Below are 21539 nucleotides of genomic sequence, written 5' to 3'. Positions count from 1 at the left end.
TTAATCAGACTAAAATTTGAAGCGAGCCGTGAAAATGTTGAAAAATCAATGTTTTTCCATATTTCAGCTGCTTATCCATCCGTGACACTCGGCTTCGTCTCACACTGCTAAAGACTTACTACCACGTTACTCAAGAACGAGGAGGTAGTTGTTAACGTGCTGGAGATTAATTACTACAATGAATAACTTTTTCGAATTCTAATTTGACGCCGCCCTTACGAGCAGCTTTCAACCTAATTGTTTCGTATTTGTTCTCTAAGATGTTTTCAATCTTCTCATCTTATTCTTCCTCTTCCTTCCTTCTTCGAATTACCATTTAAACTTCCAGAGTCAGATTACAATTTTAGATTGATTGAGTCTACGCCACTGGTTCTCGGATAAAAATGAAGTTTAAAGCTTAGTAGAGAGAAGGAATCGGTTGGCAATGGAGAAGCAATTCTTACCCCTACTACTGCTACTCGTTGACGTAGTCGCTTGGGTTAGTCAAAATCAAATTTTAGGTTAAAAATTGAAATCTTACAGTAACACACGTGTATATAGGATGAAATTCGATCGTTAAAATTCCAGCAAGGAATCTTGCGGCTCATCGGAAAAGCAGCTTCGCGAACGGGATTTGTATTCCAAGCCCAAGAGAGCGTCGGTCTTTTATGATCTGACTGGTAGTTCCTCTTTGAAGTATTGAGCTAAAAAGGAAAACAGGCAGGTCACGAGGGAGTCAAAAAGAAATATAAAAAAATGCTTCCCAGTCAGTTCCGGAATACTGTACAAACTTCCGGAAGCAATCAAAGGGTCGTACAGCAAGTGGCCATTCAGCCTCGTGAAATTTGGCCAAAACGCCGATCGGCAAACCTTAAGGGGGGTGGAAGGTGAAATTGCCGGCGTTAAAAGTTGTTCGAGTGTCTATGCCGCTGTTTGCTCGGACATTACGAATCGCACGATCCACCTTCAGTGATCGGAAGCTGGATTAATCCCGCCGGCCCATTGGCGCCCTTGTAAAGGTGGAGGGGTGCGAGGAAGAAATAAAAAAGAGAGGATGAAAGGAAGAAGAAGAAAAGACAAGTCCCCGGTTGGTATCTGTCAACATATATTTTTTGCAATCCCCCACTACCCCCGCCGTCCTGCTCAGAGCGGAACGGAGAAAGAGGACACGTGGGCATACATTTCGGATGGGCTGGCGAAAGTGGCGAGGTGGCCTAAGAATAAATAGGGCGCACCGACGTAGTCAGGAGGCTGATTTTGTTTTCGCAAGCGACTCGGTTACTGCCGCATCCACACGGAAAGGGGATGGAAGATGGTTGACTATTGTAACGTCAAGGGAAGAATAACCCTAGGACCTTCTCGAAGTTATTTAGGAGCCGGCCGACGCTGGGAGTATTGCAGGAATGAGAAAGGAGAGAAAGGGACAAGGATATATAGAAACCAAGGAGGATCAGCGAAATAAAAGATCCTAAGGAAAGCCAGAGGGTTGAGGGTTGAAGGTGACTTTTGGTCGTAGATGTTAACGGGAGGGGGATTCGTAATCGAGAAAGTTCAACTCACTCGACCGCCGTTCAAACTTACAGATCCATAAGAAAATCTTAGAGATTTTCAAATAGCAGACTTTTTAATATTTTTTAACATGTCATCCGTGAGATTTTGATTAGTGAACTTTGACCGGTTCCCCTTTAGGAACGACCACTCTGACCCAGTCCGTGTAATTTTAGCAGAGCCTGTACGTAGATCAGTATAAAGATAAAAGGTGCCCTGTCTATCGGGAGTCTGCGAAGTACCAATGGATCAACGTCAAAATTGAGCGGCTTGTAAAAATGAATTGCGAGTTGATTAGAACCGACCAGAGCGACTGGAGACGGACGTCATTACTAGTCAGGAAGTGCTGTTAACTAGAACCAGGAAGGTACCTACGTAGTTACATAGTTACATAGTTAGATAGTTAGATACACGGAAGCAATTTGCATTGAGTAATTCGGTAACGTGCTACTCGATAACCCCTACAGTATTGGCCGAATAGATAGACCAGCTATAATCGAGAATAATTGTATCACAGAGGGTCCACATTCGTACGGGAGGCACCTACGACATTGGAACGTGAAACTCCAAAAGACACGTGTAGAAAATTGCCAAGTACATCATTTTAGATGTATTTTCGAAATTTCCTATAACGTTTTCGCTCGTTGTATTTTCGCCTCCACAAGCAGGACGCCATTAATGAGACTCAGTTATACAAGTTGCTTCGTTGCCTTGGCTGTACCGCCGTCTCTCGAGTTTGTAAGAAAATAAGGCGAAAAAAGAAGAATGGTGAAAGAGCAATCGCACAGTCGTTAGAATTATCCCATAAAGGTGAGTTGAATGAAGAAAAAGAAACTGTACTTGAAATGACATACAGCCACGTTGACGTACCTGCGAGATGACAGGAGCAGCTTTGGAGTACGTGAACTCTGAACTCATCCTGGGGTCTATACGATTATCGGAAACTCGCTCGATCTCGAGAGGCCATTTCGCGTTGGAATGAAATAAGGTGAGATAAATGGTAACGAGACATCGAATTCTCTTGAAATGCTCATTATGCATAATTCCCACGAGTCAGCAGCCTCTTTTCGCCTTTTTTCGCCTTTTTTCGCCTTTTTTCGCCTTTTTTCGCCTCTCCTCGGTCTTTCATTATAGAATTCTTCCGACGATTATTTCACTGTTATGCATTTCAATATTAAAAGTAATTATAAATTTGCACTGCGTGCTCATGTAAATGCAATATTTACTTCGTTTATTGCACGTGCCATCCGATGGTAAACAACGGGGATAGTGGAGCGTGAACGAGCCGTAGGGATTGCATAAGAGTTGCGAGGGGCATCGCGTATTCCAGAGTGCGCCGCGACGCCTTCTGGATATCATTACACACAGTAACAGTAGGTGCTCGGGGGTTCGCGGGGGTTCGCGTGGCCCATGAGGATATCCTCGCCACCCTGTATCGAGCGAGAACCGCCCAGCCGAAGAGGAGCAGCCCCAGTCTCGGGAGCAACCCTCTAGATCGACCCCCGCCAAGACCAAGATATGACGGAGATAGGAGACAAAGATAGAGAAAGAGGGTTGAAGACAGTGGCCCGGGGGTAGATATCACGTCGCGCCATTCACTAACCACCCCTCTCCGTAACCCTGAACTTGCTTGGCCGACGTCATTGGAAAAAATTGTACAACCCTTTACGTGGGTAACGACTTAAAAAAATTTATCAGCGTAGAGTATAGTGCAAGTAAGTAGGATCTTTTTCGTTTTGGGGTGAAATCGACTTTTTATTTTATTTTTTTTTATTTTTTTTTTTAGTGAATCAGGCCAAATGCGATGTTCTGCAGGAGTTTACTACCTTATCGTTTCATTCGATTACAGAAAGCTTGAGGAGCTGTATCTCGGTACTGGTTGTGCTTTAGGGGTAACGTATATGTATATGACGTGGACTGTGAAATAGGATTTGTATATTTAGTTAAACCCAAGATACGATGGGGTTGGAATAGATAAATTGGAGGGTGGCTAAATGATTGGCCAGTCTAGGGGTTGTCCTCTCGGTTGGACCTTTCGAGGGTTGAAATGAATGGCTGCTGCAGTAGGGAATTTTGAGAGTTGACGCGGCAGGGATTCGATGGAAGGAATTTCTTAAGGGCGCGAACGCCAAAGTGCCCGGCAATTCCTCTTGGAGTCCCGAAGCCTCGTAGCCTACAAGGACTTCCGTAAGGGCTGGTTTCCCACCAAACCGAAAGCCCCTAACTATTTTACTCGGAACAGGGCTCACTCCAGGCCTCTATCCCTCCGCTACTAACTCGATATCCCGCAACCCCATCCTCAGTCTTAATTGATACCCTAAATTACAAGGGTTTATTTTCTCTAGCGGTTCTCACGCTAATCCCTGATTCTCCTGCAATTTCTTTAAATCCAGATACGTATCATCGATTAGAAATCTTGCGCAATCTGTTTAATTGCAAAATCTGTAATTTTCAACAGAAAAGTAAGGACGAATCGTTCAACACAGGATTTCAGGGTAGCGATTGGTTTCGTGAATAATACAATTATTCGATCGTTGGTATCGAGTGACTGATTTATTCAATGATTTTCACATGCATGACGAATTACTGTACATTTACGAACACGTACTTTCGGTATGGTATGTTTTCTTTTAAACATTCGCAACATTGCGTATACACGTGTTTACTATATATTCATTCATTCTCCGTTTGCCTGTCTTTTGCTTTCTTGCTGCAACGCCACGCTGTCGCGTCTCTTCGCACTGGGAACGAAACTACACGCATTTCCATTTGGTCAAGTAGAAAAAAAGAGACCATTAAGCGTTCCAATGCACCGAAAGGACTGTACAGGACGAGTCGTATCACCGATAGTCTGGAGCAGCAAAGAAGGAAGAAGAAAAGACGAACAAAAATCTAGAGACCCCATGGGCTATTTTTCCCATTCTGGATTCCATAGCTTTTGCCCCATGACACATTTACATACTAGACGAAACCACTTTTATCTCCCTCAAGTTAATTCGAAGTTTACAGATAATTCTTACCAGCAAAAATAATTATACCAATTCACTCGACCCCTCAACGACGACCAGTGTAATCTCCAAAATTCTCCGCAGAGTGTCCAGGAGTGATTACAAATCATCATGGAACGGTCCATCGCGATGAAAAGCTCGTGATGAGTTTTCTTCAAAAAATGGCGTCGGGACGCTCGTCGCATCGGTAGAAAAATCTAATGGCGGTCATCACAGATAAGTACAGATCAAACTTTCTCCTGTTTCTCTCTCTCTCTCTCTCTCTCTCTCTCTCTCTCTCTCTCTCCCGCTATTCCCACGTCAAAGAATCGTAAAGAGGCCCGACGCCTCGCGTCGGCTTGTCCGACGGAATAAAAAGAAATCTCGCATCCGTCGGTTTACAGCGCCGAGACGCCATAACGTAGACAAGGTCGGACACTGTCGCTTCTCTCTTGGCGCTGATCCTGGCAGCAGCGCCCGTGACATCGCTAGACGCTGGCACGCGTCACGTGCCCGGGCGTCGCGACGGCGGTCGTCGGTGGTGTAGTCGTGGTCGTGGGCCTCGGTATCGGCGAGCGCTTCATGGGAACGCCCCGACCGCTTCTGCCCTCTGACCCCCAGGGCCAATGGAAGGTACGTATCAGGGTGTTACGAAAGTCTTCGGAGAACAGGCAGTAAATGTAGAACGTTATGGAGTAGTTGATCACCTCGAGGAGATTCGCCAGGGCTCGGAAGACCTGCGGACAAATAATGTCCCGTGCAAGAGAAAGAATCTGGGCGAAGAAGAGACGAGGAGAGGGGGGCTGACTTCCCCTACGCCGGATCATGCTCGGCGATAAAGGGGAAGATGGGGAGTCTACTTGTACACGTATCCAGACACAGGGAGAATTATTAATATCCCTAATAATATGAAAGTGCGATAATAAATCTCCTTACCTGATAAGGATACAGACTGAGATTGCTCTCGCTAAGAGTGACATTGAGAATGACCATAGGACTGACGCACACCAGAAAGAGGATGCTGGTGCTGCCCAGCAACAGGACCAGTCTCCTCTCCTCGGCGAAGGTCCTGGGATCCTCGTCGCTGCTCACGGTCCTCGAGAGCGTCATCCTCCGTCGGCGCTCGCAGGATCTTCTGTAGACTATCATGATCCGCAGATTGAACCCGGCCAGCAGAATGGTCGGCGCGACTTTAAAGACGATTTCCAATACGACTTTGTATACCTGGGAGAAGTAAATTGGTGCTTTCTGTGCGTGGCCGTTGCTGGTGTATCCCGTGCTATGTAAATGCCACGTGGGTCTGATTACCTGATAGAACAAGGAGTGCATGAAGAAGATGTTGTCTCTCTTCTGATAAATGAGCGGGCCGGCAGGTGTTAAGAGACAGGTGGTTATCTCGCCACGAAAGATGCTTGGCAAATAGACCAGGAACGTAGCCAGAGGAATGAGAACCACCGTCAGGTGGGGTGGTCCACACAGGGGCCTCGTGTGTTGTCCTGGATGACAGACGCTCACGTAACGCTCCACTGTCAGAGCAAGGAGCATCATCACTCCCACACCTGGAAATTAGTATAGGCGTTACTACGGGCATAAATATTGGTACTGGATTATCTCGAGGGCTAATCACGTAATGATAACGAAAACGTCTTCCGCCTTTGAGGTTGATCGTGAGCGGAGCTTCAATTTCGCTTTTTTTCATCTCGAATATACCTGGACCATTTATTGATGCTGCGATGAGAAAAAAAGTATGCATCTCACCCAGGCAACCGTTTCCCAAAAATAGTTCGAAGTGTGCGTGATAGAAGGCTTGGGTCCAGTTGCTCCATCTTCCCGTTTCCTTGTGGATCAGAACCCTTAGAGAGAAAGGGATGCAGAATAATATAGCTAGCAGTGCAGCAGCTGAATATCCTGTAACAGAGGAATACGGATCAAGGACATTGTTTGCACGCGTAGCTACTGAGGTAAAGCAGTTTAGGTAATATTTGGGGAAAATTCAATATGAGGAAAATTTATTATTTTCTCGATTGTGCAATCTCACCGATAGGGAGATTTTGTTTGCTCTTTCGAAATTTCTCGGTGAAATTTTTATTGCCTGCAAATCGTGCGAGCACATGTGCTCTCATCCCGCGAGATAACCTGGGCTGGAAGGCTGTGCTTGGAAACGTGTTGACTCCAATTAGTACCCGTATTTGACTAACGCGGAATTTCGCAAAGGTAATTGAAGTACGTGACTTTGCTCTGCCTGGGAAATGTCTATAATTGCGTAGTAAATACGATGCACTAGGAACCGAATGAGACCAGGAATTCATTTTTTTTTTGTATAATCAATTATATTTCTGGGAAAATATGTAACTGTCGATAAAACAGAAAAATTGTCAAAGAGACACATACACAGGACCAGTGATAATGCGAATGGGATTGATACGGTAGAAAGATATTGGTTGAAGGCCAATAAGAGAAATGGTGAAAGCAAAAGAAAGAGCGGGTGTTGAAATCCTATGTTCATTGTAGTCGGTTATTTCGCGATTCAGCGGATAAAGTCGGATTACCATAAAATCCAAATCGGGTGGGAAGGGTTGCAGCTCACGGACGTGACGGCAAAAAGGGAGGAATAGGTGGGTGGAGACGAGAGGAGAGCAGCGGCGGAAGAGTGTAAGGAGATAAAAGCACTAAGCGAGATTTGCATGAGAAAGAAATCCGTGGACAGAATTATTATTGTGGTGCCAAAGGGAACTCACTGTTGGGACTGGGTGCCTGAGCTGCCTACCGATACCTAAATCCGCCTGTCCTGAGTGTCTCCATTTACTTTTGATGATTTTACCTTATTCTGAAGCCCAGAGCTCCTTGGCGAGCATTAAGAAGCTGGGCTAGTCAAACGGAAAGTCTTGAAATATTTTATTTGATCTTCCACGCTTCTTAAATCTGCTCGCTCGATTGTCTCTCTGTTTGTCGAAATTTCAGTATTGCATGGACTAACATTTACACCGAGTCCATGAAAGTTATATCGGGGGTAGGTAAACGACACTAGCAACAGGATTTTCCACTTTGCAAAGAAAATCGAACGTAATATGGTAAAGTAGGAAAAGCTCCGCTTGGAACTTTCGTGATTTCTTCATTATCGACACTCGTCGCAAGCTCCATGCGTTGCTGGTAAAACAGTTTCAGGCTCGGTCGGTAACTGCAATGTTACCAGCTGTGCTTTTCTTATCATTGGATCCCTATTAATATCATCGGTGCAGAATATCAATGGTTTTCATTAGCAAAGAATTCTTGAGAATATTCAAGGACACAAGTTAGTTTATACGGCTTCAGGATAAAAAGAGGAATAATAATTGACTGGAATCAAAGTGGGACACATCTTTACCCATTCGAATTCGCATCGTATTAAGCTCATAAAAGTTTTGTAGGGTTTCGTGGCAAGAAAAGGAATGAGAAAGTTTGTCCATTAAGTTGGAATTGCAAATTACAATTCTTATGGGACTTGACCTCGACCTGCATTTCAATGCAAATCGGTTATAAGTTCGAATGACTTTTGTTCACCGGCACCTTATCCGTACAGCCAATCATCTCAATGTTATTCTTCTTATCTTTCCCTCTTCGATTACTTGATCTGTGATAAAAATTAATAATAATTAAATTCCAAGCAGAGATAACTTATGCTTGATCTCTATTTTGTAATCAACAAATTTCTTTCCCCGACTATACCCTAACAAATGAATTACATTTAATCTGGAGTTAACGACGCGACTTTATGTGGCCATCCGTTATTTAATCTTTTCGAAAAAAAAAGAAAAAACTATTTCCAAATAGAATATCACGATTGCCACATAATATCTGTCTTTTACGTTCAGTAAAATTCATTGTCTGTTTGCTAAATTCCCTAGACGAAGGAAAAATCTCGTGTCCTCCACAACGACGATACGAAAAACGTGCATCATGTCCCTGATACAAATAAATAATTTTCACAAAAATGTAATAAATTGTGAAATACATTTGGAAAAGAAGCCCAGAGCAACGTTAAATAATAAAAAATGTTCAAAAACAAACTCTACAAATACAGTACGCGTCAAATTTTTTTAAAATCATTTTTATCATTAAAAACGTCTAGTCGGGACGCAATTTGAACCTTGAAAAAATAAAGTTTCTGCTGGTGTCCCATCCTCTGGCTGACGGTATAAATAGACCCTCGATAAAAACTTCTCTCTTGGCGCCCATATCAGAAGGCTGATTGATACACAAAAGTATAGAAGATTGGCTTCAAGCATTTGGCTTGATTTTCAAGCAAAAAATATAACCAGCGGGTCGTAAGTGTCGACACAATTTAAATGGCGTTGAGCTCAATTAAATCCTTTAGCCCTTTTATCCAAGATCTGTCGCAATTTTCCATCTTCATTTTTCTGTATCGCGTTATTAATGTACAGCTGTGCAGAATCCCGTGGCAAAAGACTAAGATGTAAAACTTTCCAGGTCTTATGAGCTGGACCATAAATTTGAACAAGTTTTTTCTTACGAAAAAAAAAAAACAACAATGCGTAACAAATATGACAGTTTCAGAAATATCATCCCCTCGAGAAGAAGATGAAGCTAAACCATAGTTCCACATCTGTCAATTAAAAAATAAAGACTATTATCCCTGCGATTATCCCTCATAATTATTTCCTGCTTCACGTAAAAAACAAGGCGCAAGGGTTTTTAATGGGGTTCGCTGAAATGAAAGTTAGCCCTATTGAGTCATTGAAAACTGAGAATGCCTAATTGGTCAGGCACAGTGAGTCTGAAAAACTCGTCGGAAGAAAAGTACGTGATAAGAATACTGTGAAAATGCTTTAATAGAATTCTCAATAAAATCCATCAAGCGGCGAAAAGAAACAAAAAGATGTTTTGCGGACGGGAGAGTCGGGGCGCCGAAGGTGGAGGCTGAGATGTCTTGGTACGGGAAACGCGGAAGTGACTCGAGGACTGTGCTGGAAAATGCTTCTTATGGTCGACTCGTGCTTCGGAGGACGCATTACAAATCGCACTTCGAGATGTTTAATTTATTGAAAAGCGGAGTAGTCGAGTTCCCAGTCTCTGTAATTTATCATGAGGGGTAGCCAAGTGAAATATAAGTCACCGCTTTTCGGTCTCTCGCTGGCGTGTTAAACAAGGGCAATTCATCGAGTCGGACTCACCCTCAAAAACAGCTATATTATTTCTGTCGATCGTTTCGTTGTGACTTTCTCGATTTTACCCCATTTTCACCGAAGGGAAAAAAATGTCGAAGTATATTCGGTTAGCTACATGAACGTAGTGGGCGAAGATGAAGAAAGTACCGAAGGAACCAAACATGAATGGCGGAGAACGAAATAAAAAATATTTTGAAAAAAATGAACTAATTTATACACTCGAAGTCAAAAATGAAGAAAGAGGGGAATTTATAAAAAAAAAGATCAAAATTTTAGCGGACGAAAGAGATGAGTAAGTCAAAATGAAATACTGAGAAAAGAGGAAAAACGGAAAAACTAGATACAGGCCTCGGGGCAAAAAGGTGAGAATGGGAATATTGGCGAGGGAGCGATTGATCGACGTGCGAACAGGAACGTATTGGGTAATATTAGTGAACAGGAAGGACTCGTAATGCCAACTGGAAAAGCCCCAGTTAAAGATAATCCAGGGTCGCGCGCGAAATCGGCAAACGGCTTTAATATACATATAAATAGAAGGGCCGTGCCGTACTAATGAAGGCAGACAATAATTAAAACAGGATTTATGCAGGGGACACCCGCACGCCTCGTGTAATAAGCATTCCCGAATATGGAAAGTTCAAGTTAGTAAAGGCCGTTATGATTGTATTAGTTGGCAAATAACTGTGATAATAATTCTCAAGTGAAACTTTATGTATCGAATAAGCCCATAGCGTATCAATTAGACTTTGTTGTAAGAACAAATCAACAATTTCAAACGATACCGCGCAAAGCTAATGGATTTTTGCATTATTCAATAAAAGCGACTCAGGCATATCTATTCTTAACGTACATCGGCGGAGTGATAATTTCCAATGGCATTTCACATCTCCAACGTTATCCTTACAATCACTCAATATTACATATCTTTGTAGCTGATAAATTCATAAAATATTTCGCCTTTTGAAGAAAATTTGTGTAATCTTCAATGTTTCGTTCCTCCTTTTTTAAGATCCCCGTTTTCTTTCAGTATATATCTGTCAAGAAGTTCCAGTGCGACTGTGTGCCTATGGAAAGTAGGTGTCCCTTACCCACTTACCGACAGGCATTCCTTCTATTAAGCTTAGGCTATTCCTTTTAGTTTTAGTTGGATCGTCTACCGCCAGGAGTCTCGCCAATCGCGGGAATATTTTCTCTAACTACTAGCTATCGTAGGTTAAGTGGTACCCGTGAGTCTATTTCTCTTCCATGCTGTCTTCCCTTTTGCCAATTAACATGCGATCTAGATGCACGATAGATTTAACACTAAAGTCTAGGTACGTTCAACAGCCGTGTTGTATAGCCGTATTCTTGCGTTCAAATATAATAGTACATATCTTCTTCTCGAATAGGCGACGGAACCCATAGGCTGTGTGACTTGTCTTATTAAGACGGACGAGTGGAATAATTTCGAAGCAAAGAAGAACGATGAGCCCAGTATGAGAATCTTTGATATTTCAAACCTTCGTCAACTGGTATGTGGAATACGAAATGTGACTAGAGGATATCCAACCTGGAATAAACAAATTGGCGATGCATCGACCGGAGCTGTGACGTCGATCGGGGCTGAACTCGACGTATAAAGAAATACTAGATAAGTGGAATGAATATTTATGGAGTTTGCGATATTACATTAAAAGATCAATAGGTTCTTACAGGTGTGAGACACGCGTATGTATCCGATTTAAATTTATAAATACTGTTATTAAATCCTGAAGTTAAGTGAATTTCTTTATTATCTTTTCAAAAAATAAAAATACTCTCAATATTACGCATTCGTTACAACGGAGCCAAAGGGACTCAACAATTCGAATCATGCGTCCTCGAGTTCGTTCATATTTCCTTTTTACCATCAATTTCATAAAACGTAAAAAGAATTTGCTGGGGTTCCCGTCATCGCGATTTCGAGCGACCCCACCTACACCCTTGGTCTCCATGGAAAAACCCAAAAGATTTCCCTCAATATTGCCAAGGGTTCCTTTTCATCTTCATTCCCATAAGAATTTCGTCTAGCCGTCAACACACTTGCTCAAGGGTTTTGATCGTTCGTACAGTTCAATTCGGATTTCTTTTTCTCGCTATTATCATCGTGCAAATTGCGTCACGGTTCACTCCTACGCACACGTATCCATATAACTATAGGTAGAAAAAAAATAAAGGAACCTTTTGACGTCTGTATGTATATCAGAGGGGCGTGGGCGTGTTGCGTACTTTTGTCCGACCCGTTATCGAGATTGCTACTCGAGGACAAAGAGTGATCAAACCCCACATTAGCATCCAGACAGCGAAATAACATTGGCTCGTATATAACTGCCCAAGAAAATGACACGTTTCCATTGAAACCGACGATGAATCGTTGCCGGATAGAGATTACGAAATAATTTCAAATCGGTCCGACATGCTCGCACATCTCGTTCATGCGCGTTTTCATTAAATTCAGGGACGACAATGCGACAGACCACATGCAAACGTCTGGTTGTAAGGCAAATATCATTAAAGTTTCAAGTCTGAATAAAGCCTAGAATTTTAAGGTAGTTGCTTTTATCGAATCGCGTTGCAAAAGCGTCAGCTTACTCTGTCTCTCCCGTCTTTATCTCCTCTTTTCTCTCTCCCTCTCTCTCTCTTAATGTCCTTCTCCTTGAAATGGTTACGCAAGGGAAACTCGTTATTGCCACCACGAATCATTCTCGTGAGCTGGAGACTATTAAAGGCGTCGAAGCTTTTCTAGGAGCATTGGCGACGCTCGGCGACGCTCAGCGACGCCTCGCGCTGACTCGTTACTTTGAAACTGCACGAGCCAAAGTACTGAGAGAGGTCGAATCGAAAGTACACCGGAAGGAAATCATAAAGGAAGAGTAATGGGCGATAACGGGGATGAGGGTCGGTTATATTTTTTTAATAAAGAAAATTTCCCCAAAAAAACCAAGTGGTCGAGCGTGACCTGCGGACGTGGAAATATAACGGCGAAAAATGGAAACCTGTTGAAAAAGAGGCTGTCGACCCCGTAGAAAAGGGGGCAATGATCCAGCTTGAAAAACTCATAACTACAAGGGTTGCTACCTTGTTGAGCGTAGAGGACGATGTGGCCAGGTGGGGGGGGGGGGGGAGTGACGGAGGTTAAAGGGCGAAGGGCACGAAGTCTGAAGGGCAGAGGGGCAAAGCCAAGAGCCGCGAGGGAGTTCACCGGGGGGGGGGGGGGGGGAGTGACGGAGGTTAAAGGGCGAAGGGCACGAAGTCTGAAGGGCAGAGGGGCAAAGCCAAGAGCCGCGAGGGAGTTCAGACTGCACTGGGTGAAGGGGGTGAAGTGGGGGTGAAGGGGGTGAAGGTGGGGTGAAGGGGGTGAATGTGCAATATTGCCAACGCGGTAATAAACCATTCCGCGAGAATATTGTCCTCGGCTAGAAGAGACAACGGAAGAGTCGCTGCATTTTATCACCGCCCATCTCGATCATAGCTGCGTGCTCCAGCGGCCCCTCCCCCCTACCTTCATGACGCTTATCCCTTATCTTCTTATCTTTTATCTTTCATTCTTTATTTCTCGCCACGCCCCTTACTTGGTAGAACATCGGGAAAATATAACTTGATAACAGCACTTTGGTAAGCGGTCACGTTTACGAGAATCGGTGATCGGATTGATTGGGTTGGGTTAGGTTAGGTTAGGTTAGGTTAGGTTAGGTTAGGCGCGATCAATCAATATCGAATAAAGTTTCCGCTGTATTCTTGTTATCCACGTAACACGTAAACTCCGTATGAGAATGTAATTTAGTATTTTCAAGTTGTCTCTGTGAACTTTGTTCACGAAGGTTGGGAATATCGAGGCGTCTCCTTGGTCGGCTCTTTGCGACCTACCGCCAAGGGTAGAACGAGGTACACCGAGAGTAGGGTTTTAGTTATCCTCGAAAGGTCAATCCGATAGCGCAAAACGTAGAGGTGCTTTGCGTGACCCGCGTAATTCCATCTTCCGTGTGAATTCGCGGCGCGAGTCGTGATTTTCGTGCGATTCGATGGTCACTCCCTCGGGGCTCGAGATATCCGGTCTGGTTTAACCTGACCTGCTCTTCTTTTTGCTCCTGCAACCAACTTTTTGCCCCACTATCTCAAACTCAATGAGGGTTTGAAAGTTTTAACGAATCGAGTTTGAAGGAGAGATTGTGCTATTTTTATAAAAGCATCCGAGATCGAAGCTCCTTGCGGGATCTCAATGCTCCAGAACGTCCGGATGACATGGATGCTGGGTATCATCGAAGACACAGGAACCCATGAGTTTTGGTAAATAACTAGCGATATCCATCGGGAGACTGGAAAATGTGGGAAAAATGGTTAAAAACAGGAAAGATGGCCGTCGGCTTTGGACGTAAAATTAACAACGATCAGCTACTCGTTTTGCATAGAGAGTGCAGCCTCCTCGGGTATCCACTTTGGCTTATCTTTCTTATGCAAGAAAATGATCCTTCCTCTTGTACAAGGTGTTTCAAAAGGTACCGACCAATACTCAATGCTGCAAGACAGGAGCAAAGAAGACACTGCCGTATTACCCCATGGGGATACACGGTGTCCTAAAAATAGCATCATCGAATCGAATAATGAATTCAACATTAAAATGGAGTCCACGTGCGAGTTCGGCTGGTATGACGTCACGCAATTCAAAAAGTTCCCAACGCGTGAGAATTGCGAGAAATCAATTAAACTTTCTGGTCGCTTGAACATTATCGCGTTTCCTTTGGTCGAATTTGATTGATTATTTTCAGCGAGTTTCCGCACAACTGGATTTCCCATTTCCGTTTGGAAAATTCTTTTTGAAAAGTAACTTGGAAAGATATAGGAACGATACTAGGGTATTAACGAATCTATTATAAATCCATGAACCTATATGAACTCTTGAACCCATGAACCCAGGATTCCATGAAAACTCTGAGCCACTAACCAACGAGCAAGCGAACGAACGGTAAACACACGTAAGTTAAGTTATGCATCAGTTAGTTGCCAGCTATCTAGTTTGCTCCAGATTCGAGGACTGCAGCCGTGAAGTATACCGGGTGCTCTCTGAGAAGCGATTCATAGTGACGAGATATGGATGCTCGAACTTTTTATTAAACAACAGAAACAAATGGCGGCTAATAAATATTTATGAAGTCTCTATACAGAATACGCGTCGAACTCGACTTGCTAATGGTCTACAAATATGACGTACTGGGAACGACTGAAATATTTTTTCTGAGTTTACGTCACGTATCTTATCTTGAGCATTTTTCTTGGTCGAATATACACGTAATGCATATCCGAGGTTATACAACTGATATTTTTTGTAGCATGTACCATCCATCTACCTACCTACCATGTAAAGAGAATTTATGACTTCGATTCTGCTTCGAGATTTTCACGAGTTTTCGTTGCACCACGTGCAGTCAGATATGTAAATCTTAAGATCCAGGCCACTGAATTATTTACACGCTAATTCGATGTTCTCACATAGAAATTACGTAAAGAATGAACTTTGACTTACGGTCACACCCGTTACGTGCGTTTGCCATTAAAACCTAAGGCAGCATTTCGAAATTGGACTGGCGACTCAAATTCTCATTAATTTCAGTTAAACTCTATCGGAAGTCATTTATCGATTTTTTCGAAAAGATTGATATCAACCTTTTACTTGGTACAACAAACATTTTTTTCCATATTAAAGGAAACGTACCACATAGTATATATATATACGTATTTTATGTAAAATACATACGAATGACATCACGTGGTCATATCCTAGTATTCCGTACGGTGTGACGGTAGTCGAACCCTATAGATATATTAAATTGAATGGTCGGTCGTCGCTGTGACTCCCATGGCAGCCATTGGTTCAAAGGAAAAAGAAAAGTACGATATAACGATGTCTTATGGTATGTACTATACACGTCAATTCCAAAGGTCCTAGACGCCTTAAGGATCCTTCGGAAAAGACGACAAAAGTTAATACCCCACGTCACCCTCATGACGCAACTCAATCCCTATGCACTTTCCTTTTGCTAAAGTTTCCCGACACTTTTTTCCACGCCGCGACACGCGGCTTCTTCGCGAAAACAAGAAAGTCTCCCAAGATTCGGACAATTTGGTAAAACGTTCGGTACGAGGAACCCGCGCCAACTGCTTTTGAACCTCTGCAACTTTTGCAAGTGCCTGTCTCTCTACGCGTCAAGTGTGTCGTGCGGATCCTATTCTTTGAACCGTCGGATCTTATTCTAAGAAAATATCCATACACATGACAATAGCCCCTGATAAACACTGGATCAACGATGCTTTCGATGTTTGTCCATAAAAAAATCACCTACCCGTCATTCACGTCGTAATACCACACGTCTCACTGATATACATGCATACGTATACCATTGCCTTAGATCGATTGACGCACACCCGGTATAACGTTTTCTCTCCGCTGGCTCGCATCGGTAAGGTACCTGTGGATGTGCATTGTGCATACATTTTGCGAACGAACGACAGTCGCTCCTGCAGTCGGCGCGTCGAGCGAGAGGCGAAAATAGGGCGGAACTGGGGACGTGGGTCGAATGGAAAATTCCTGAGGAAGAATCGGCGAGTTGGGATGAGGATGGGGGGGGGGGCGATGAGGGATGAGATTCACTTCGGAAATTTTGACCTCTCGCTAATCCCGCCGAATGAACCGGTTTTGTAGCGAGTTAAAACAACCCCCGGGAAAAGTGAGGTAATTACAGGCGCCGATATAGCCTGATATTAAACTATGAGGGTTTCTATTGAACATCCTCAGGCATTTTGTTGTTACTATTTTGTAATATAGTGGAATTGAAAGAAGATAAATTAAGAGGCACGTACCAGTCCTCCCCTGTAAATATCACAGTTAACATGGCAATTACCCATCGCGTCACGGGATGCTTGCTGGTAATTCGAGGTCCTCACGAGGGAAGCTCCTCTTTAATTCGCTTGATACGTCCCTGCGCCACGTGGTTCGTCTCACTTGGCAGAAAGAACGAGCAGAGACGGGGGACAGGAGAAATACGGAAACCCTCGAGGCTTTAAAGTAACGGGTGGCCATTTTTATTGCGCTTGACAATATAAGAGCTACGAGTAAACATCGTTAAATCTCTCATCGATCTTCGTCTCGTTAAGGGGTTAAGGAATTTGCCGGATCCCTCATATTTTTTATTGAACAGCGGGTCACCTGCTCCCAATTGGTTCATTGAACCAGATGAGGGTAATTGATAAGGGAAAGTCAGCCGATGCTCTTTTTTTCTTCTTCGTCTTAATCATTTTCTGTTTCTGGGTTATTTAGCTTCTTAACGGAAAATGCAAATAATGTCCAACGAATCCCCGAAGGATGACGGAGTCTCGTCACGCGTGTTATTCGACGTCAGACTAGCCGCGTCATACGTGACTGTGACTATCTTAAGGAGTCACTAGACGACACATCGCTCTGTGGAAGAGTCGCTGCATATAAATTGCAAAGTCCAATCCATTCCCGGTTAGGGGGGACGGGGGGGAGCGAAGATGAAAAGGAGAAAAAAGGGGATGCTGGGTCGTCGAAGGAAAGAAGAAAAAGAAGAAAAAGGAAAAAGGATTGGCTGGGCTGGAGAAGCGATGGGAGAAAATATTTTGCGGAAATCTACTTGAAAAATCATTCGAAGAATGGTTCGAATAATGGAAGAAGCCATAGAGAGGAGAGTCGAAAAATGGATGCTGGAGCCGAAGATTCGAATGGTTCGAAGAAAACCGAAAATACCCTGAGAAACCTTTTGACATTGTGTTTCTCGAGGGCAAGAAACATCTGATTTACGCGTTTTTCAACTTTCACCTCGAAGGGCGAAAATAACTGTTCAAGAAAAAAAAAATTGCGATGGTCGCTGCATTACTTTTCCTGGAATCGAGGTATCAAGGACTGACAAGGCGAGGACTCTGTTAAAAAATGTGAGAAATTAAGGAATTCCGCTCGACTTGGCGAAAACACGTAAAATCGAGGACAATTGAAATTCATTGTATAATCAGGGCGGCGGAAGAGGGGAAGTGAAAGGAGCTTAAGCGTAGGTGACGCTATGGCGATTTATCGTTGTAAGGGATGATCCTGGCGCTTTTATCGAAGGAATTTCTTGGAAACGGGGTCATGGGGTCCTTGGTAGGTGGTTCTGCGAATGGGGGGCAGGCGGGGGGAGGGATGTCCTAAGAATCGATGGCTACAAGAGCACCTCGGGGCTGCGCGACGTATTAGGAAAAATTCGAAAAATGACGTCTGTCTCCTTTGATTTTTCAAAGAGACACCGGATGCCCACATTCGGTAAATGGGATCCTACACAGGGGAGGCTTAGAACCTTACTCGACCTTCTGGAATTTCTCGAGAGACGCCAATGGAATTTCACTACATTCGCGTATTCTCGATCGGACACGTAGGAATTCCTGTTGCTATCGACGCCATGTCGATTTTCTATTTTCGCTGGACATGACGGGCCAATTCGTTGTCGAAGCCTGACTAGTCTTCTTTGTATTGTCAGAAAGGAATATATTGCCTTTGTACCGTCGTACGCAACATACGTGTACAATAGAAAATAAGCTAAGAATAACAACCGGAGGATTTTTTTTTTCACTGGTAGACAACTGCGAAGGAGCGTTAGAAAAATACCTTTTTTTTCGACTTCACAGTTCGTTTCGAAGAAAAGTTAATCGTAGCATGAGAATCTGATCGAATCGATCTCGATTACGTCATAGTCATCGTAGCCTCGTATATTCGTGCGAATATCCAATTTCCGACAATTTATGGAATACGTAGTCACCGATTTTTGTATCATAAAAAATTGTATGGAAAAACTCGATTACTCGAGCGAACGTCAATAACGTTTCGAAAAGTTCAATAGGGGCTGTTTCACACGATAAATTATGATTTCAGTGCGATAATCGTCGCTCAGCGAAATTTCACGAAGTTTGATAACTCGGAAATTTTTCTTTTTTTTTTTCTTTTTCTCCAGTCACACGTATTACGGAATTTTACGTTGAACTACAATTTCTGTTTGAAAAGTAGACTTTTGCTTAACAAGCTCTTTTGCCCTGGTAGAAGTTACCCTGAAGTCGAAAAGGGAAAATTACAGAACCACTTATGGAAATCGCGTGATTGTCAACTCGTGACTGAAGATCATACGGAGCTTAAAATGACAAGCAAGAGATTACTCGCGACGAAATAGTCGTCCATTAAAAAAAAAAGGGGTGGATGTAAAATTACCAAATTTCGACAACGTACAAATATTTTAATAAAAATAGCTTGAATTTTTTCTTGGTTCAACGTAAAATGAAATCAGTCGCAATTCAATCGATATCAGAAACTCTCCTGTGGTCACTGTGAACGACGCCTCGATAACGTCTTCATGGAATCCGAATAAATTTTCAAGCCACCAAATACTTTCTCGATTAAAGTTCCGAGCGCCAAGCACAACCGTGCAACTCGTGAGTCAAAGAAACGGAAAAGAAAAACGAACTGATTGTCCGAGCGACGATAACGACGCGTCATACGGATTCTTGAGTGGGAGCCTTGGCAGAACGTAAAGGCGCTGCAGAATTATTACGTCAGCGCTATGGTAGCAGGTGCTTTCCAGAAAGTGTCGCGAAACTGGGTAGACAGTTGCAAAGTATATATAGGACTCGAAGAAGGAACGAAGGGTTGGTCTATGACGCGGCGGGTCAACGGAAACGTGAAGCTTTGGTAAACTTGTTATTTATTCGGACTTCGAGGCAAAAGCGCGGGACAGGAGTTTCAGCGTCGTTATTCGTTTCTCCCTTATACTCAGGGCCGAGTTAAAAGATTCAATGCTGCCCTGATTAAAACCATGAATCAAGCTCCGAAACTTTGTGGTATTCTCCGTGAACGCGAAGCAGGAGCACGAAGAAGGTAGAGAGAGAGAGAGAGAGAGAGAGAGAGAGAGAGAGAGAGAGAGAGAGAGAGAGCAAAGGAGAGAAAAAAGTCCCAACAAACTTTTCGGGGTCAGTCAATCGTTTCATCCTCTGGCGTGTGGAGGCATAACGCGGTCATTAACGTTGGGATGCCCGTAGAGGTAGGGAGGTACGGGGGAAAAGGGAAGAACTTTTAACCCTCTTTCTGAATGGCTTAATGTTGGCTATCTTTGTATTAAAAGAAAGCCTAAACATTTTAGGGGTGAAATAAGTCCACGAAACACAAAAGCTTTCTTGTATTATTCATTAAAGTCGTGTTCAATGAACCGATGAACATGATAGGATTTTCCATTTCGTTACCGTTCACCCCTTATACCGGCCGAATACTCGGATAGCCAGTGTTCCAAGAGGGTGGCGGTGCTACCACCCCCAGAAGGTAGTCTGTAGCATTGGCACTCGTCAATAAGGTAAATTCTCCACGTTCGAAATTGCATTCGGGGGCAAATATGCATCTACAGGGTGTGACGTTTCTATGTATATATGTATATGGGTATTACGATTGGTACTCTACAAAGAGAAATATTATTCTTTCTTCCTCCAAGCAAAGGAAGGTTCTTTCGAACGGATCACATTTTCTTACGCTGATATTCTGACGTGACAATATCGAACGTATTGGATGCTCTTGTCAGTCGAACAGAAAGAAAAGACAATGCGCAGCGGGGTGCGTTGTCCTGTCGTATAAGAATCAGATAAGAATTACATATAAGGGAAACTACTTGGGGATGAATATTAGTAGAAGCATCGTCTACGTAATATTTATTTTTATAAGAGGCATCCGATGCCTTTTACTATTGTACATATAATGATATGCCAGGAGACATAAATTTCAGTTTGCCTGAAGTTTAGAAAAAAAAAGAAAAAAAAAAACTGGAGCTAACGATGGTGGTTGGTAAAAATATTTTGTTATCCCCTCGAAGTATTTTCGGAGTTACCAAGAACATTGTGTGGTATAAATTTAACACGGTCTCCTTTATTCGGGGATGGAAACGCACCCTTGTGAATTCCCGTGAAGATCTTGGCCGTGGCCTTATTTCTTTCAGTAATCCAACCCCAATGTCAATAGAGACATTGTTCATACATGGAATTTGTATTAGCCCTGTGATTAACGACTAAACCTACCCCCCTTGACATTCTTCAGTCTAACGGGTCTCAATTGCTATTGCGATGTCGATTCAGTGATTTTAATTTCCGATGTGTAATTGCGATCGTTATCAAGGCTATTTCGAAAATTGACCTGACGAACAAATATATCTTTTATATCGATGACCTTTCTATGGAGCCAATTAATTGTACGCGTAACATGACATGCTTAAGAAAATACATGAAAATCGTGTTGATTGGGGTGAATTTTCATTGTGCGAAAAGATGTCTTGGTTCTATAGGAGAGGGACTTATCTCACGAGCAAATAGGGGGCTGGAAGAGTCAAGAAAGTGACCCTTGTCAATGACAGCGCCTATTGACAATGGCAGAGATGTTTAAGTAAGGCGAAGAATAGAAAGGTCATAGGTCGGAGTAATGAGAAGAGAAAACTAGCGGACTACTTGCAAACACTGGGGAGACCCCAGTCTCGAAAGACCGATGGAAATAACTAATAGTTCCTAGTGCTACAAACACTTTTTCATTGTTTCACGTAAACCGACAAACGTGCTGGAATTCCCATCGAATTCTCAGTGAAATTCGATAGACGAAGCTATTGGAGCTTTCGACGAAAATACTAAATCAAATTAGGCTCGTAATTTCCCCTTAATGTAGGGACTCAGCTGGTTTAGCAAGTGGTCGGAAATGACTAAAGAAATTGAAAGTCCCGCAAAACTATTCGGCGACTCTTTCAGGAGAAAATACGAAAACGTAAAAGCAATGGCATCTTCTGGG

The 21539-nt window shown here is 43.1% G+C and overlaps 1 protein-coding gene and 1 long non-coding RNA gene across 3 annotated transcripts in view; one reads left to right on the top strand and one right to left on the bottom strand.

Annotated features, from left to right (window-relative positions):
- Positions 1–4070: 4070 nt before the first annotated feature.
- Positions 4071–21539, bottom strand: part of LOC107273299 (probable G-protein coupled receptor B0563.6) — a 29934-nt gene continuing 12465 nt past the window's right edge. For both annotated transcript variants that reach the window (XM_025090955.1, XM_015751363.2), the window contains exons 3-6: positions 6273–6422; positions 5823–6073; positions 5451–5738; positions 4071–5251 (exon numbers count right to left, since the gene is read on the bottom strand). In XM_025090955.1, coding sequence (XP_024946723.1) covers positions 5003–5251; positions 5451–5738; positions 5823–6073; positions 6273–6422 — 938 coding nt within the window. In that variant the 3' untranslated portion in view covers positions 4071–5002. The remainder of the gene's footprint in view (positions 5252–5450; positions 5739–5822; positions 6074–6272; positions 6423–21539) is intronic.
- On the top strand, positions 10829–11442 carry LOC107273305. Its single transcript, XR_001539199.2, has 2 exons — positions 10829–10992; positions 11068–11442. It is a non-coding gene; the product is annotated as an uncharacterized LOC107273305 (long non-coding RNA).

The sequence above is a fragment of the Cephus cinctus genome, unplaced genomic scaffold, assembly GCF_000341935.2.
Source record: "Cephus cinctus unplaced genomic scaffold, Ccin1 Ccin1_scaffold0091, whole genome shotgun sequence".
Lineage (NCBI taxonomy): Eukaryota > Metazoa > Arthropoda > Insecta > Hymenoptera > Cephidae > Cephus > Cephus cinctus.
The sequence above is the reverse complement of the archived record's forward strand: the minus strand, read 5'-3'. Positions and strand labels throughout refer to the sequence as shown.